This window comes from Bombus impatiens, unplaced genomic scaffold (genome assembly GCF_000188095.3).
Source record: "Bombus impatiens unplaced genomic scaffold, BIMP_2.2 scf_0581, whole genome shotgun sequence".
NCBI lineage: Eukaryota > Metazoa > Arthropoda > Insecta > Hymenoptera > Apidae > Bombus > Bombus impatiens.
In genome coordinates this window covers 720077-734407 of record NT_177000.1, presented here as the reverse complement: position 1 = coordinate 734407, position 14331 = coordinate 720077, and the positions used below count along the sequence as shown (strand labels likewise).

Below are 14331 nucleotides of genomic sequence, written 5' to 3'. Positions count from 1 at the left end.
CAAAAATGCTATTTTACACGTTATAGACATGTTTTCCGTATAAAATTTGTCATTCTTCTCGATAGTAAACATTTTTTCGTTCCATGTCGTTTAGTTTCCCGCTACTACGATTTGCTCTTTTCGAAAGTTTGGAAGGTATGAATTAAATACACTCTGGCACTGAAATCCAGATCTGTCTAAGTATTAAGTACGTGCGTACAGTTGTATCGAATTATTTTTTATACAACATGATTACACAGAAACATTAGTGTTCAAGGTATTTAGCTTTCTCTTACGATACAGTGTGTGTAATTGATTAACTACTCCCTTGCGTTTCATATATCTAAAAGGTAGTTCCATTGTACAGAATGCAAAGAAAAATATTATTAATGTGAGAAAATTTCGTTCGTTGTGCATTAGCTATGTATTTAGATCGACTGTAACCTTTTTATCTGATACTTTAACGCTATTTAAACACGGTTCAATCGATAGAAGGAAGAACGGGATAACGGAAAAACATGCACGTAAACGATGATGATGCGAGGGGAGAAAATAGGTAGACAGAACGTCAACGATTGATATGTATGTAAAATGTAAATTCGTTGCACAATTATTTGATGTGGGATCAAAAGTAAAAAAAAGCCTATTGACTGACAATCAAAGATACACTTAATCTTTATAATGATACGTAGCTAAACTATCCAAAAATAATGAAATAACGTGCTAAATATGTGTATGTTGTGAATATGTATGCATATGTATGTATAAACAGGATATATGACTCTAACTTGTATGTATGTATAATAGATGCAATTACTGTTCTCGTGCATCTGTTACTAAATATACAAATGTAAATAAAAGGACATTAATAAGCTAGCTGTTAAGCTTCTGTTTAAAATTTCTTTTAGACTCTTTACGCGTAATGATTTAAACATCTCAAATAGAGTAGGCTATGCAGATGAATGCAGGTGTACAGGCGTTCTAAAGGATATGCTCATAACTTGTGTTCGATCTACGAAAGAAAAGAGAGACGCGCACTATTTACATGTATTTACATATATATATATATATGTATATATATATATATATATATATGTATATATATATATATTTACATATTACAAAGACATTACAGATATTACAAATCACAGATATTGTAAAGATAAAAAAAATAGTGTATAACACGTATTTGAGGTAGCAGGGACGGTTACCATGGAAAGTTAGATACTTTATAGGTTAGCAGATTATCATTGAAGAACAACTGTCGCTTGACTTTAAATACGCATATAATAATACGGGTTTAAGAAGGAGTATAGGTCGATTATAATTTTATTTCACAGATATTATTTTCTGCTTATCGATTTATCGTTTAGAATGGTGTATACTATAGCGATTTGTGTAATTTAAGTCTTAACAAATCAACCGGTCGATAGTATTTTCTGCTGTTGAGGATGACAAACATTCGTATAATTTAAGTCGTTTCTATACAGTAGCAGCTATTCTATACAGTAGCTATTTGGCATTCACGCGTTCGAGATGTGTTCATATTGAATTGTACGAGGAAAAAACATCGATTTAAAAGATGTATAAATATCTATCGCTGTGCCAAGAAAGAGAGAAATTTCGTGCTCGGCTTGTTGATATGATAAAGCAGAAAAGAAAGAAAGAAAAGGAAAAAGCGTTTCGCAGAATTAATACGTGTATGCAAGAAATAGAAGAAGAGGAAGAGATGGACGAAGACATAATTCTGGAAAATAATGACAACGTTTTGCGATACTACTATTATTTGACACAAGGTATCGATGATGTTTACGTAGGATCGATGGACGTTGATCTTCTAATAAATATTCTAAAGCGTGTTCCAACCAAATGGAAAGACAAATTTAAAGAATTGTTAAATCGTTTAGTGAAAGAAGTAAAAGAGGAATATATATTAAGCGTGAAGAAGTCAGTCATAGAATTTGTTATCGGAAACTCGGTATATTCTTCGTTAAAGCAGGTACGTTCTGCATGTAGTATTTTTAATTTACAACGTTCCTCCTACAAAGGCATAACAAAGGCATATATAGGCATAACAAATATTTAACATTGAACGAGGGCGATTCTGTTGCTGATTGTGGATCGGTAGGATCCTTTCTGATGAATCGAATCTGTATTATTGCGGATTCTCGAATCTTGTTGGCTTATAGGTGTCTTCGTTGCCTTCTCCGTTTCTATTGCCTATCCGTATACGTTATATGTATGATAATTAATAACGTCGGGTCGCATATTCTCTGTTAATATATATATATATATATAAATGGAAACCTGTAGAACGAATGTACATTTACTAATGTCGACGAATACCTATTAACGACAGGCGATGGAAGAGGAAAAATGATACGATAGATACGATAGATAGAACGATACTTGATAACTACTGTGATTTCCAGTTTACTGCACTTGAAAAGAATGAACAATTTGAAGGAATACGACTTCCGAAAGAACACGAGGTTAATTATCGATGGAACAGAGCGAGACTCGAAAGAAGAGTTATATTATATCGTCCAGTTGTACGACGGATTTTCGATTATTGGTACCGTGAATTCAGGTTCGTTTCTCGTCTAATATAAACCAATACTATTTACAATTACCTGTGCTTGCACAATTTTCTTCGCAATTTTCACAACGATATAAATACGTACATACACACATATATACATATATATATATACATACACACATACATACATATGCGGTTATATAGGTAATAGCGATTATATATGTTTTCGTAGATATATACAGAATTATCCACTTAGCTCGGAACCGGCGCACGCGAGAACATTCACATGGCTACGTGGTGTGATATGTACGCTTAGTACTACGATCAAATGTTGCCAACCGTCCATGACCAGTCGAACACCGATGTTCAATCTGTCGTTTAGACTGTTTAGAGATACGTTTGCTTTTTTATCGTTATAACATAAACAACCATCGTCATTCGTCCACTAATTCGAACATCTCCAGGCACTGTAGTACGAGAGTTAAATTAATTTCTATCTTTTTTAACTGATCTATCTAAATACGAATTTTCAAGTGTTTTGGTGCAACTCGATGTATCAGTTGTTTTTCTTATTCCTTATTCTTACATTAGATGCATTCGTATCGGGGCGATCCAAAATCAAGTAATAGCGCTATTAATTTGTAGAAAATTATCGTAACAAATTTTAAATTACCACGTAGAAGGAAATGTCTCATACGTTAAGAATGAAAATTATCGGATGAAATAAAAAAAGGTGTTTGTAAAAATGTGAACAATTTCATTGTAATTCGCTCATAACACTTCCAGTTAAATGCGATTTTATATAAAAAAGAAAAATGAAATTAAATTGTAATTACATTTCAGGTAAGCATAATTCAGGATATCAGTTATTAAAAACAAAAAATCGAGCTATATGTGTGAACAGAATCAGTTACGTTTATTTGAAAACACAAGGCTCATTTTCTCGGCGATCGTCCTCTGCTTATTGTAACGTCAAATTGAAAATCCTACGACGCAACTAAACCGATCTGTGCTCTCGCCTAATTATACTTCTAGCAGCAGCTCATAGGTGGCTCGCAACATTTGATTGCATAGTAAGCGTATATGTTGTACCGTTGCGTTCTCAATGTTCCTGCGAGCGCGGATTTCGAGTTAAATGGATAACCTTGTACTTGGATGCATACGTACATCACATATTTTAAACTTACCAAATTTTTAAACATTTTTATATCTTTTATATTTATAATTATGATGTTTGGTGTAACAGTGGCTGCAAACTCATAAATGGAAGGGAATTGGCAGCACGCGACGCATCGTATGATCTTGGCAATTTCGAGAGAACCATTTCAAAAATGTGTTCCAGGGTGAAAGAGGAACTTGCAAAGCATTGGTTACCAAAAATTCAAGGAATTTTAATTACGGTATTGTACGATATATTATATAATAGTATACTGTATAATAGCGTACCTTATTACGTAAAATCAAACAAAATACTATATGATATTTGTATGCACGTGACCATCACGCACCAAAATTCAATAATATAAGATAGTATGTAATACATAATGTAATGTAAGTATGCATAGAGCATAGAGAGGTATAAGTTACATCGTGTAATATGTATAATATTCCAAACCATTTTCGTATGCATATCTTATACAATCGTATAAGATACTCTTTAATAGAAAATTAGGCAGTTGTTTTTTCAAAGAATAGATTTACAGAGAATAGATATTCTATTTAAAAGATTCAAAGAGAGATCCTTGGCCCTTGGTCAAAATAAAGATGTCTATCAGAGATCTGAGTACTCGATCAGTCAAGTTTTAAGGAAATATGAGAAAGACTTGTTTCTTTTTAATTATACATATTATCAATCGTAATAGATGGCAATATAAAACATAGATAGGATGCAAATATAAAACATAGATATTTCACAGTTAGAGAAATATATGGGAATAATAACCGTATCGTTGTATGTGTTTAGGCATTCGAACGAAACGAGTTACCGCTCATAAGTGACACATCAGGCTGTCGACGACTTTTCAGTTGTATCGGTTTCATTATGGAAGATCAGTTACGAGGAGCTTATCTACGCTCTATAGAAGAATACGTCGATTATCTTCACAGCAGAACCGTGAGTGAAAGAAACAAAGAGAATATAAAGATACGATTTAATCGGTCAATTATAAGTTTCCTAAATAAAATAATCTTAAAATGCGGTACTTGTTATTGCCCGTAGAACAAGTGTTGCGGTTTCGATATTAAGATGACAGTACGAAATTCAAACGTATTGTTCGAGCCAACGTTTAAAGTCTTTACAGATACGTTTTCAACGGTACTGAATTTGTTGGGAGAAACGATTGGTACGCTACCGCGCGTTGAAACGATGCTGGATATTAGTTCCACCGCTATCCATCGTAAATTACTCGAGGTATTTCTTCAATAATTCCCTATTTATTTTTCAGATAGTATGTAGATTTTGTCACTGATTTTTTCATATTGTAATCGTTTTGCATATCGTTTCGTTACAAAAATATGTGATTAATTTATTATCATAGCCGTATATGTCGCAAGAATGTTTGGAGAAATATACAGAGGAAATTAGCCAACTAATCGATAGAGAGAAAATTGGCCCGATCACGCAGCTGAGTGAATTCGAAAATTATGCGAATTTCATAAACGATTCGGAAGCCGACAAAGTTCAAGAATTCTTAAAGTGCGATACAGCTGAAAACTTTGAAAATTACTATACTCTAATCGCATATTACGATCGTTTGTCTCGTTCAATAAAAATCGAATACGATCGAACTTACTTTGCTGGATTCTTCATCGTCCACCGTGGAGAGATTATCAAATATATCGCTTCCGTAGCTCGTAAGCTTAAAGAGGAATTGGTCGGTAAAATGATCATCGAGTATCAACAAAAATCTCGAGCGTAAGCGATTATTCTTTCCTACTTTCACCACTATATAGATATGTACATACGTATGTCCTTGCAGTGTACAATGTACATACATGATATATACATAGATATGTATACATGTATGTACATCCTATATTTATATATTCATTTAGTTTATGTCCAATGCCAAAATAAAAATGAATAATTTAATCATTCTAACCTTCGATACTAGCGTAGGGAATGAATATCAACGAATCGTAGACCGTGCGCTAAGCGTTCCAGCAAACACTAGGGAATTGATAGAACTTCGAAAATTTATAAATACCACGGAAACAGAAACTGCTAGCCAGCTTGAAAGTCGATTGAGAGAAATTGTTAAATATATCGTTGTTCTATCAGATTATTCGATCTTAACCCCTGTTGAATTGAAAATTAATAATTTTGCTTTTCAATGGTAAGCGGAAAAATAGAAAGCGAAATCGGTAAATGAAACTTATTTATTGGGCACGTTACAAGGTACTACAAGCTTCCGGATATCTTTGAACAACACCGAGAGATAGCTGCTAGTAAAATCGGAGAGTTCCAAAACATCCTTAAGAAAAAAATCGAACAATTCGAACGTGAACTTGAAATATATGCAAAGTACTGCGATGAATTACAGTATTGGGGGAATATCGAGGAAATATATCGGTATAAAAAGAAGGCTGATCGTTTAGAAAACAAACTGATCACGGCGATGGATACAATTGACGGATTTAACGAGGAAGAGGAACTATTTGGTTGGGAACAGTCCCAGTATCCTTTACGGAAAGCAGTAAGTTACACGATTATATGTACAGAAAATACACGGATATAATCGGAAATAATAGCTGAATAATTACATATGTATATAAATAGGTATACATATACAGTGTATAATAAAATTTGTTACTATTTTAATTTAGACAGCGGATAAACTGGGGCCATATAAAAGACTGTACGACGCGACCTGCGAATTTTTAACAAACTACGATACGTGGATGAATTCGATGATAGGTTCTCAGGAACCGGAGGAGATCGAAACCGCGACAGCAATCGCTTATCGAACAATCTACAGGTTAGAACGATCTATACAGGAACCAATAACGAAAAAGCTCGCTGAAAATATACGAATAAAGATAGAAGAGTTCAAAGAACACATGCCTGTGATTGTTACTCTTGGAAACCCTTCCCTAAAGAATCGCCACTGGGAACAAGTATCGGAAATTGTTGGCTTTCCCATAAAGGTTGACGAGTCGATGACACTTGCCAAGGTAATATATGTAGTTTCTTTTCTCTCCTAACCAATCAATTTCATGTATTCCTTCTCACGCATCGTTGCGCAACAGAACCGGAAAGCTTGAGGAAGAAAGGGAAAGAGAAACGGCCGGTGATGAGGGTTCGTGACTGCATACGAGCTCCCATAGGTAACACTGACACGTCGGAAAAACTAGCGGGAGATTGATGAGCCTGTAAGTGAAAGGGCCGACCCGTTGAAAAACGAGACACACCGCGAGAATTCCTTTTCCGAGTTTTGCCGGCTAAAAAGACAACCGCCACCCGTTCATCCCGAAAAACACGCCGGTGTAATTAAGCGGCGGGATAATTACGAGTCGCTGATTTCCAGCGCACCGATATTTTTCACGTCCAATTCGACCAAATAAAACTTTCCGCCTTTTACAATTAATTTCATATGTATTACGAATACGTTTGCGCGCGCGCGTGTGTGTGTGTGTGTGTGTGTATGTATGTGTGTAGGCATGTACTATACGTAGAATGAAATTACATATTTCGCAGATTCTTGATTACGGGTTAGCTGACTACGTTACGAAATTCGAAGGAATATCGGAAGCAGCGACGAAGGAAGGAAGCTTGGAAAGAGCACTCATCCGAATGCACCTTGATTGGGCAGAGATCACATTCATCGTTAATCCTTACCGCGATACAGGCACCTACGTAATTGCGAGCATTGATGATATACAATTACTTTTGGATGACCATTTGATCAAAGCTCAAACTATGAAAAATTCTCTTTATATCAAACCATTTGAAAAAGAGACTTTGTTAGTAATTTTCAACTTTTCTACGTCTACTGTATCGGTTCCATAATCGTGTCGATTATTTATTCTTCATTTCTTTCACAAACAGAGAATGGGAATCGAAACTACTTCTGTTACAAAGCATCATGGATTATTGGCTACAAGTTCAAGCAACGTGGATGTACCTTGAACCGATATTCTCGTCGCCTGATATTCAACAGCAAATGCCAGAGGAGGGTCGACGTTTTAGCGCCGTAGACAAGGTATACCGATAAATTCATCTCCTAAAATTTTCATTTTACGCGATCTTCCCAGTTTGCGTTCCTGTTTGGAAAGCGGCTAATAACTTTATCCGCGCGTAAGAAGGAAGAAATGTACTAAAACGTTGATAATTAACTATTAATAACTGTACATAGATTTGGAGAGAAATTATGTCATGTGTAGCAGCGGATCCTCGAGTTATGTCGGTCATTGAAATCGATAAAATGCTCGAACGATTGAGGAAATGTATAAATCTCTTGGATCTAGTACAGAAAGGACTTACTGCCTATTTGGAAAAGAAAAGATTATACTTCCCGCGATTCTTTTTTTTGTCGAATGACGAGCTCTTGGAAATATTATCGGAAACAAAGGATCCCACCAGGTACGAATTTAAATATAATTTACCAAAAGTGTATATATATTATATGTACATATGTAAATGAATACTTTTCTTTTAATGTCCCTTAATCGACGCTAATCGACGCTAATCGACGCTAATCGACGCTAATCGACGCTAACTGACGCTAATCGACATACTTACAATGTATTATGTTATACTAGAGTGCAACCGCATCTAAAAAAGTGCTTCGAAGGAATTGCTCAAGTAAGCTTCACGGTCGATTTGGAAATAATAGCTATAAAGTCCTCTGAGGGAGAAGAAATCATTCTTGAAGGTATTATCGATACAACGGCGGCCCGAGGTCAAGTTGAAAAGTGGTTACTTGAACTAGAATCTTCTATGAAGAGGAGTGTTAAAGCACAGGTGAATAGAAATCACTGCAAACGGCAATGTGCACATTTCCATTGAAATTCCATTAAGAAAGTAGGAGAAAATAGAGAAATATAAAAATATGAAATACCTACTTGTTGGTAGTGTCATCGAATTGTAGGATAAACAAGATTTTAACACTTGAGCACATGTTTAATAGGTCGTGCAAGCAAAGGACGCGTTCTTAAAGCAGATCAGATCAAAATGGGCGTTAGAATGGCCCGGTCAGACTATCCTTTGTGTCAGTAAACTTTATTGGACAGCCGATGTGACGGCGGTGTTGTCCAAGTCATTGAAGGACTTGAAGAACTACGTCGACAGTTGTACAAACGAATTGAATGAGATAGTGAAATTAGTACGTGGCATATTGTCAACGCAAAATCGTGTAACATTGGGTATGAAAAGACGTAATAGGGCATAGAATACGTAGAATTAATACATAGTTTCATTACCCTTATGCGAATACATAGATGTAGGTGTAATTGATTTCAGAGGCCTTGGTTACGATGGACGTGCATAGCCGAGATATTGTAGCGGAATTGTATAAAGAAAGAGTCAGCATCGCTACTGATTTCAAGTGGTTGGCACAATTGAGATACTATTGGATGGTAGGCACGTGATAAGAGAGAGAAAAGTAACATCGTTGTGTCAATTCGATGCGATGTCTTTATTTCTATATGTATACGTGTAGGACGAAGACTTGTGGTCGACGATGATAAACACGTCGTTGAAGTACGCATACGAGTACCTGGGCAACACATCTAGATTGGTCATAACGCCGTTGACCGATAGATGTTACCGAACATTATTTAGCGCGCTAAGTTTACACCTCGGTGGCGCGCCCGAAGGTCCGGCCGGAACTGGCAAGACCGAAACTACCAAGGATCTAGCTAAGGCTGTAGCTAAACAATGCGTCGTATTTAATTGTTCGGAAGGTCTGGATTACATCGCATTGGGTAAATTTTTTAAGGTAAATTCTTAACTACTAATTTCATTTGTCACTTAGTTTCATTTGTGCTTAAGAGTACACCGTACTCATCGACATGTCTAACACCGTAACATATATGTATATGAAAACTTAATCCAGGGATTAGCAAGCACCGGGGCGTGGTCTTGTTTCGATGAATTTAATCGGATCGACCTCGAAGTATTGTCGGTAGTAGCCCAACAAATTTTAACGATTCAACGAGCTATTAACGCTGGATTAACCAAACTAGATTTCGAAGGCACCGAAATCAAGTTAGACCCTACTTGTGCTGTTTTTATTACGATGAACCCTGGTTATGCTGGAAGAACCGAACTTCCGGATAATTTAAAGGCGCTCTTTCGACCGGTAGCAATGATGGTTGGTATGGAATAACTTTTACGAAACTTATTAATCAATAGAAAGTAAGGGAAAGGTTTTATCAAACCATATAAATCGAAAATCGGGGAAGGTTCTGAATAATTTGCCAATTTGCCACCTTGTTTAGGTACCAGATTACGCTTTGATAGCCGAAAATACATTGTATTCGTATGGATTTTATGACGCACGTCCACTCTCGGTAAAGATTGTAACGGCCTACAGGCTATGCTCGGAACAATTGTCGAGTCAAAATCATTACGATTATGGGATGAGGGCAGTGAAATCTGTTTTGGTGGCGGCTGGTAATTTAAAGATAAAATATCCAGAAGTGGATGAGGATATATTAATATTGCGCAGTATCAAAGACGTCAACTTACCCAAATTTCTCAGCGAAGATTTGCCATTATTCAACGTATGTATTTATTATATTCCTCTCTCTCTCGTCCCCTCCCCCTCCCTCCTCCCACCCTTCTTATTTGTTTAGTCTGAAGCTGCTAACTCGTTCAATTTAGGGTATTACATCGGATCTCTTTCCCGGTGTGAAACTCCCAGAGCCAGACTATACTGATTTGAATACATGTGTTTATGACGTTTGCTCAGCGTCGAATTTACAATGTAGCGCCTGGTTCTTGGAGAAAATACAACAGATATACGAGATGATGATCGTTCGACATGGATTTATGATTGTTGGCTTGCCATTTGCTGGAAAGACAGCAGCGTATAATATTCTAGCTGACGCATTAAAACTTTGCGAAGAGCGAGTAAGCCATTTTATTGGTCGTAGGTTTAAACTCGTAAGATAGTATATATGTTCGTTTGTCTTTTTTAAAGAGATAAGATATTTCAGAATCTAATAAGCGAACGTAAAGTTGAAAAGTTTGCGATGAATCCAAAAGCTGTTCCGTTGGGTCAATTATATGGACAATTCGATCCGATATCCCATGAATGGTCCGACGGAGTTTTGGCTATCAGTTATCGTGCTTTTGCAACATCGACCAACGAAAATCGCAAATGGTTAATCTTTGACGGACCGATAGACGCAGTATGGATCGAAAGCATGAATACTGTGCTCGATGACAACAAAAAGCTTTGCTTAATGAGTGGAGAAATTATTCAATTAGCACCGTATACCAATTTGATATTTGAAACGATGGATTTAGAGCATGCTTCGCCTGCGACAGTTTCCCGTTGTGGTATGTATGTATGTATAGCTTTCTTATCCTATTTTTCCATTATTCTTCTTGTCGATAAATATTTACAAATCACCAAATATTTAAAATACACGAAATACGGTTATAAATATTTCTCATATTTTCTCGAATATAGGAATGATTTACATGGAACCAGATGCACTTGGTTGGGATCCTGTACTTAAATCTTGGTTAGCTGATACTCCGCCTGTGATGAATTCGTGGTTAAGAAACTTTCTATATGAGTCTTTATTTCGAAGATTTTGCGATCCTATACTTTACTGGTCACATCACGAACACGTTCAGGTTTTTATTTTTTGTTTTTCGTTTACTCCAGTTTACTTATATTCTGTTTAAACGTGCTTCAACCTTCTGATGTTATAGAAAATTTGCCCGATGCCGGATACAAATCTCGTGCGTTCACTGACCTATCTGATGGACTGTTTTCTTGCTGAATATCGAGACGAGAAAGCTGTTAAGGATATCGACGAGTTAGATCTTCGAGCCCAAGTCGAGGTTAGATTGGCGTATATGTATTTCGAATTGAAAATATTTACTTTAACAGTAATAATAATCGGTTCAAGTAATGGTGTTCCTCGGGCAAATAACGTTTTATCTAATTTGTCGCGAGATATGAGATAAGATGAGGTCCTAATTAAATTAATTAGAGTATTATACTTGGAAATTTGCTCTTGTTACAATCGAAGATTTTCAGGGTTCATTTTTCTTTTCGTGTATCTGGGGGCTGGGAGGCACGTTGACTGTAAAATCGAGAGAAAGGTTCAGCGTTCTCTTTCGTGGCTTTCTCGAAAGAGATTTTCCTGTGGATTTGATAGAAATGTTCAAATTACCGAAACCGATAAAACCACCTTTGAAACCATATATATTTATTATGCCAAGAGATGGTCTTGTCTTTGACTATAAATTTATCAAAGAGGTAAGTTGACCAGAAATTTATCAAAGATAATTCCGTTGTGACGTGATGTGTGACGTGAAACCAAATTATACATATAATTGCCTAATTCTATCGATGGTGTTTACTGTTTACGGCCAGGGCAAAGGAAAATGGAGACTATGGTCCGATGAATTGCTTGACAGCCCACCGATTCCTCGTGACATTCCTGTAAATCAAATAATAGTACCTACCGTTGAAACGATACGGTACACAGCCCTATTTCGTTTGCTAGTAAGCAACGAAAAACCAGTGCTATTCGTAGGCCCCACTGGAACTGGAAAATCGGTCTATATAATTGATTTTCTATTAAAAAAAAATAATCCCACGGTAAACAAACCACTGATCATCAATTTTTCGGCGCAAACTACGGCGAATCAAACTCAAGACACGATTATGGGAAAATTGGATAGACGACGGAAAGGCGTTTACGGAGCGCCTATAAGTAAACGGTGGATCGTTTTTGTCGATGATCTTTCGATGCCGATGAAAGAAATTTACGGGGCACAGCCTCCGATCGAATTGTTACGTCAATGGCTGGATCACGGAGAATGGTAAGAAAAGAAACGATTTTCCTTTCGTTTCTGTTTATTTCTTTTTTTCTAATGATATACGTGTATAGCGACAAACTGTTTTAAATTGGTTGCAGGTACGATAGAAGAGAGAAGAGTATGATAAAACTGATCGACGTTCATCTAATGTGCGCTATGGCTCCACCATATCGCGGCGGGAAAGATGTTACACCCCGATTTAAAAGACATTTTGTCGTCTTAACGATATCAGAATTTGAAGACGAAGTAATGACTATGATATTTAGTAAAATCGTGCTCTGGCATCTTGATACGAGGTTTGTACAAAGCTTTAGTTGATCCATGTGTATGTGTGTGTGTGGTATGTGAGCGCGCACATATGGTAGTAGTAATTAGTAATAGGTGATATTATACATAACATAATAATTTGTAGTAGATGCGTTTCTTCTCTTTCGTCCGTTTTCTCCGTGTTTTGTCCATTTTATTCATGTCCCCGTTCTTACATGCCTTTCTCGTGCTCCTTTCCTAATTTTTTTTCTGTTTTTTTTTTTGAAAATAAAAAATTTATTAATTAAATTTCTTTCAGAGGATTCAGTAAAGAATTCGATCCATGTATCGACGAAATCGTTCTGGGCACGTTGGATGTATACAAGGAAAGTCTCTCTAATCTGTTACCAACACCGGCCAAATGTCATTATGTCTTCAATCTTCGCGACTTTTCCAAAGTGATACAGGTCTTTATATCTTTAAATCGTCAAACTTATTTAAACACATGGTTGGTTAGTATCAGTTGTGCTTCGATAAATTTATGTCAGTTAAATTAATTGGAGCGTTTAGAACGAAAGTTACAACAACGATATATACGCGTATTAAAGTATAGAGTAGGTTTGATACTGAGTGTCAGTGGATCCGTGTAAGTAGTCCACACGTACATCTTCTCGAACAACGTACGAGATTATTCTCCATACGCATACATACATACATGCACATGCATGCAAGTACAGATCTCCATGGACGAGCGCATGTACAATGTACACAGTAATAATATACAAATACATAGGGAGTGCTGCTGTCCGTCCCGGAAACTATGCCGAGTTTAACCAGCATGAGGAGACTTTGGGTTCACGAGGTACTTCGAGTTTTTGGAGATCGTTTAATAGATCAAGAAGATATCTCTTGGCTGGTGAAACAAATACGCGTCACTTTGAACGGTCGAATGAATGTGTTAATGGAAGAACTGTTTAAAGATCTTCTACCCCCGCAAAGGGAAGCAACTTTGGATGATAAAGTAAGTTTGCAAACTTACTTTTTCAACGTTGATAACAACATGCTGTTCATTTCTATCTTTCCTATCGAATTAAAGTCACAAGCAATAATCACCGAACAAGAACTTCGAAATTTAGTGTATTGCGATTTTGGCGACACCAAGGTAGATATCAGACTTTATCAAGAGGTCGCAGATCTCGACCAGTTACGAGAAATAGTAGAAACTTATTTAGCTGAATACAACACAATGTCTAGAAAGCCGATGAATTTAGTATTATTCCGGTAAATATACGATACGATACCATACGATACGATACGATATTGAATAATTTGTTAACGCTAGAACTACCGATAGTTAGCTAGAACTACCATGATCCCTACACGAGGGTTGATACATTTATAAAATTGTAGAACCAGTCATTTTCACTGGTATTGGTATAAGTAGCACTGATACAAAATTATTTTGAGTTTGAATACATAAGAAAGAGAATAAAATTCATTATATTATAGTTTAGTTACTTTTAGTTATTGTTGCGAAAGTGATTACATGATTGGGGAG

At 36.3% G+C, this 14331-nt stretch overlaps 1 protein-coding gene across 7 annotated transcripts in view; it reads left to right on the top strand.

Annotated features, from left to right (window-relative positions):
- The first annotated feature begins 1151 nt into the window (after positions 1-1151).
- Positions 1152-14331, top strand: part of LOC100747573 (dynein heavy chain 7, axonemal) — a 22668-nt gene continuing 9488 nt past the window's right edge. For 3 of the 7 annotated variants that reach the window (XM_033322185.1, XM_033322183.1, XM_033322182.1), the window contains exons 1-28: positions 1154-1978; positions 2412-2569; positions 3768-3921; positions 4485-4634; positions 4740-4931; positions 5059-5435; positions 5635-5856; positions 5919-6216; positions 6347-6694; positions 7218-7483; positions 7569-7722; positions 7876-8102; positions 8282-8483; positions 8650-8884; positions 8982-9097; positions 9181-9459; positions 9577-9834; positions 9962-10246; positions 10347-10595; positions 10682-11027; positions 11161-11330; positions 11409-11540; positions 11740-11961; positions 12079-12530; positions 12626-12823; positions 13093-13240; positions 13567-13794; positions 13870-14054. In XM_033322185.1, coding sequence (XP_033178076.1) covers positions 1562-1978; positions 2412-2569; positions 3768-3921; positions 4485-4634; positions 4740-4931; positions 5059-5435; positions 5635-5856; positions 5919-6216; positions 6347-6694; positions 7218-7483; positions 7569-7722; positions 7876-8102; positions 8282-8483; positions 8650-8884; positions 8982-9097; positions 9181-9459; positions 9577-9834; positions 9962-10246; positions 10347-10595; positions 10682-11027; positions 11161-11330; positions 11409-11540; positions 11740-11961; positions 12079-12530; positions 12626-12823; positions 13093-13240; positions 13567-13794; positions 13870-14054 — 6668 coding nt within the window. In that variant the 5' untranslated portion in view covers positions 1154-1561. The other 4 variants (XM_033322187.1, XM_033322184.1, XM_012388723.3 and 1 more) reach the window with 4 other exon arrangements.